Source organism: Macadamia integrifolia, chromosome 3 (genome assembly GCF_013358625.1).
Source record: "Macadamia integrifolia cultivar HAES 741 chromosome 3, SCU_Mint_v3, whole genome shotgun sequence".
Taxonomy (NCBI): Eukaryota; Viridiplantae; Streptophyta; class Magnoliopsida; order Proteales; family Proteaceae; genus Macadamia; species Macadamia integrifolia.
In genome coordinates, this window is record NC_056559.1 from 31,445,299 (window position 1) to 31,450,357 (window position 5,059).

General features: G+C 37.8%; 1 protein-coding gene across 1 annotated transcript in view; it reads right to left on the minus strand.

Moving 5' to 3' along the window:
* LOC122072658 (glycosyltransferase BC10-like) overlaps nt 1-1,783 on the minus strand; it is a 13,623-nt gene extending 11,840 nt beyond the window's left edge. Inside the window, exon 1 of the mRNA XM_042637034.1 lies at nt 330-1,783. Coding sequence (XP_042492968.1) covers nt 330-902 — 573 coding nt within the window. The 5' untranslated portion in view covers nt 903-1,783. The remainder of the gene's footprint in view (nt 1-329) is intronic.
* Between the last annotated feature and the right edge of the window lie 3,276 nt (nt 1,784-5,059).

A 5,059-nucleotide genomic window follows, 5' to 3' on the forward strand; every position in this document is an offset into this window, starting at 1 on the left:
CCCCCCCCCCCCAAAAAAAAAAAAGGAGAAAAGAACAAGTAGTTTGTTGAATTCCAGATCAGAATATTTCACCAATTTCAACTCCTCCCAATCATGTATCTTCCATATGAATGTGATATTGTGCTTTGATCTTCATTTTACCTCGTCTAGTTTTATCTTATTATTTACAACAAAAGATTCTTCTTACCATCACTGGAAATGACTCTAGCTTGCAAAAAATAGCACAAATCAAGTCTAATTCCTACATAAGAATTTCCCTGGCAAATGAAGCTATGATTCAATTCATTGAAATGTATGTTTATATGCCACTGGAAGGAAAGAAGTAATACCTGACTTGGGATCTGGCGGCGATAGAAAGCAGAAGTCTTCGAAACATTAAGCTCATACCCTGGCAGTGCATGAACATAAACTGAAAAGAGGCCTTCATGACTATGGAAAAAATTTTCCCATAATGGCAAAAGTGGCAGAGGTCCCCTTGTCAGAAACATGAAGGCCACCTTAGGCACTCGGTTGTATGGATAAGAATCTTTCTTTGGCACCATTGAAGCCCTCCAAAATAGTTCCTCATCTGTCATACTATGTGTCAAATGGCTAGGATTGACAAAACTTTTTGTGCTCAAACAATCTTCCGCCTCGCAATTATTTGCGGGTAAGCAGCCTTCTTTCTCACGGGAAGGGACCGGAAAGTTATGTGGCGGAAAGAATAGCTCAGTGTGTGAAGAAGTAAAGTATCTAGAAACATGTGCACTTGCTGCCAACCCAAGAACAACACCGGCGACAAATATAACCAAAAATGATACAAGCTTCACAATTCCAATCGACAAGTCCTTGCTTGCATTCATATAATTCGAAAACCTGTCAACCTCTTCTTCGTCGACCCTACTTCTCGGCATGGCCTTCATCTCACTTCCACATCTATTTCAAAATTTATACCCATAAACCTAAAACCTATAACCAAACCAATATATTCTTCTTTCGTATTGGCTACAATGTCAGCAACGTCCAAGCCAACTAAACACTTCACATCAAGTGGAATCAGATTTCAAACAGCACAAAATGTAATCACAAAAGGGTACGCTATTGGAAATCAACTGAAATTCACGACTTATCAATGAAGTGAGAAACTTCAACATGTAATCCGTGCAATATCATTGAACAAACCCCAAACTATATACAGAATCCCACCGGTTTAAAAAAGGTGAATACCAAATTCCACTCGGAAAATCACATAGCACCTAACCGCAGGAATCACCTCCAACAAATCTATGACACAGACTCCACCTTCAGTATCTGAGAAACTCCCTTTTCATTTTGGAAACAACAAAATACACAATTCTACAAAAACAGTATACTCAAATCATAAAGTCTCAGACAAGAAAAACGTTTATGCAGAGACACAATTAAAACTAACTATTCGAACCCTGTAGATCAAAATATGAACATCCAAATACCTTAATACCGGGAAAAACCCTAGGCTTGGAGATCAAACTGAACAAAACAGCGTATCGATTCTTAACCTCTGGATTAACAGCTCTCTCGGCTGGAAGCTAAACGCGGAATCGATTATCGGACACGGAATTGTTCAGAAATCTTCAGCAGCAGGAGAGATCATATGAAGAATCTCGTTCAATCCAGATTCCACAGAGAGAGAGAGATAGAGATGGAGATTGAATCGAAGTCTGATTAAATGATCTAATAGTGTTCAAAAGTGCTAGAGAATAACAGTATTTTAATCGAAAAAAAAGCGGAGATTAAATAACAAATTATCGTAAAACCCATGTGTTTGCTGTTACATGTCGCGTCGAAGGCTGGTTTGCACGCCGAAGCTGCAACGGTTACACGAAATAAACGGCCCTTCCAGCAACGCAGAAGTCTCACCTGAACACTGCTTACGTGGACTTCCAGCTCAGGTTAAGGACAAATAGGAGTTGACCAGATAACCTACGCCAGGGGAAGACTCAGTCAGTGGCCTCAAGGCCCCCAACCATTAGCACTCTCCTTCCCCAAGAATGCTATCCATTTTAATGTATATCAACGGTTGGGATTAGGCCAATTGGTAAAATCACTCCCATGGGCACACTTGTCTTCCACCTGAAGTTTTAAAGATTAATTTAGTGGAGAGGAAATTATCCAAGAAGGAACACAGATACTATGACAAATAATGAGCTAGGGTTTCATAAAGTATGGGGTCTCTATTGAACGAATCTATCTCCTATCCTCTTGTTAGTGTAATTTTTCATTAATGTCGTGGGAAATCTTTTTAGACTTCAAAACAAACATAAGTGTTTTTTATCCGAGAGCACCCCACCCAAGCGCATGTTCCAGTAAGGAGACAGTGGTCATTGCATATCTCTTGTGCATGTGATGCAAGTCCCTTATTGGACAAAAAATACTTTATCAAAGATATATATATTGTTGAATGAAATAGAATCTCTCTATGGGCCAATGGGAGGCACCTTTTAGAGAGTGTTGTAAAAGGTTGTTAGAACTAGATGATTCAAGGTGGAAGGAATATAGGGATTTCACAAACCAAATGAGTGATGTTAAGAGGATTGCACTTTAAAAGCGATATATCCATTGACCAATTATGAAATCAAGGCAATTTCAAGGCACTCACCACACATAATGCTTTCTTTTGGTTGCCATACATTTTAATAAGGAATCTAGTATTGTGCTTGTGGGGACCAATTTTTGCGATCCCCACTACAAGACCTACCAAAGGCAGAAGATCAGAGGTTGAATAAAATGGGTCAAAAGTTGACCTATCCTATAACCATCTTTAGAGAAGTACCAAAATTTTAGAAGGAAAAAATAGTCATTAGTCATGGCGCCTAAGTATGTGATAAGTGCTTGTTATGTATCTTAAAATAAGAGAAATGGGAGAGAATAAAACATTGGTCATATAGAGGGGACGTCCTCAAGTTGTTTATCAAGTTTAAAATTAATTCATGCCCCAATAGGGTTGAAGTTCCATTAAAATAGTAAATAATAGTAGAAACTCACATAACTACACTATGCACACACTCCACACATACTCTGTAATAGATAATTTATTTATTTATTATTATTATTTTTAAGTTAATACTCTATTATAGGTAACTCAAATGACCACACTACTACATATGTAATTCATCGACTTCCTGCCTAACTCATGCAAGACTATGCAGATTCTTATGCACAACCGCTTATTGGTGGAAAATTATCCTCAAGCATAGTAGCAATCCCTCTTCCATTTTAAAATCAATAGAAACAATCTTGAGTTGTCACCTCTACTATGTAGGGTATAAAATTGTTGGAATTGAGTACTGGATGGTCCACTCTAGATTTAGATTTGAGTCGTCCCATAATAAAAAAGGTCAAGTTGAATTGACTCAACATCTTGGTCAGACACCACATGCAAAGTATTGGGTTCAATCGGAATCGGCCAATTTAGTTGATTCAGATCCAAGTTTATAACCATAATACCATATGGTTGAGATTGTCAAGACCTGCTTAAAAACATTTAGTTGTTTACTTGAGTTTCCAAATACATCGAATTCCCCTATTCGAGCAATGAACCAAACCATTTGAGCTGATATACAAATCAATAAGCAGTTTTATAATAATATTTGAAACAATGAACCGGATCATTTGAGCTGATTACAAATTAATACACCATATATAAGGGTGTCAATTTGAACAAGAATGGATAAATCGAATTGAAACCCAACATTTAAAATTGAAGTGAATCGAGTCATAAATAGGTTCGATTTATTTTTTTATGATCAATATTTGTTCAGTTCAATTTTGAACCGAAGAAATCAACAATACAAATTGATTCAAACCAATTTGTGTATTAAAATAAAGGAAATTTACAGCATCATTCCCTAGAGAATATCACTATTAGAGAGACACCAATTCACAATTACGTTCAAATCCACTATCGTCAGTCTCTCTTATATGAGGCTTTGAAATTGATGATTTTACATTTTGCCTAAAACACATAACCCCATTCTATTTTACACTAACCCCTTAATACCCCTCACCTTCACCATGGGTTTGAGAGGGGCAAAACTCTTTTGCCCTTCTCCTTTTCTCCATCCCTGCTCTCACCCTTCTCCATCCCTGTACACACTTCCACCATTATTCAAAAATTGCACAATCGCCGCCCTTCTTTGGCCGCTGCAACAACTTTCTTTTTTCAACCAGCTTTTTCGGAGATTTCCTCACCCAATTCAAGGTTGATTTCATCATTTGACAAGGGAGGAGATTGGGGAGCTGCTGCTGATGTTCCATCCGTTTCTGTCGTCCATTTGTTTTCCTTTGATTTCTATATGATCTAATAAAGGAACACTTAGGGGGTCTGGCTCAGGCTTTGGCATCATCTGTTCTGATTTCATTTACAGTTCCAAGGGACTGGGAGTCATATGAAACTAATCTTTATTTAACAAAAAAAGAAAAGCAATCTTTTCCTTGAGATTTGTGGCTTACCAACCTAGTGTTACAACTGAAACAAAGCATTAAACACCCACTTACCCCAATGACTTTAGGAAAATGGAGGGGGAGGGGGAGGGAAGCAACCTAGTGTTACAACTGACAAACAAATCAATGAACACCCAATTACCCAAATAAGCTTAAGAAAATTAAAAAGGGGGTGGGGTAAATGACAAGAGAACTAGAATATGTCATAGCAGAAACAGGTTGGTTTAGAATGTGTATTCAGTGTGTAGAGAGGTACAAACCGGCAAAGGGCATTGGCGATTTCTCTTTGTCATGCACCATGGTTGGTTTAGACTTTAGATGGAATTCAGTTACTGATTTTAGTTTGAAATCGGCAATGCTCGTCACCGGTTTATAGCCACTAATCTTCACGGAGAGAATGAGCCGATGCTTTTCACAGAGAGAAAACAATTTGGGGATGAAGGACCTCAGCATCGATTTGGGGATGAAGGAGTTTAGATTCGATTTGAGGTTAGGGGGTTAAGAGAGAGTATACTAGGTACTTCACTTTTTAGAAAAGTATTTTGATACTTAGAAAAAAAATACCAGATGATGTTAGCATTTAAGGTATATTCCCTAA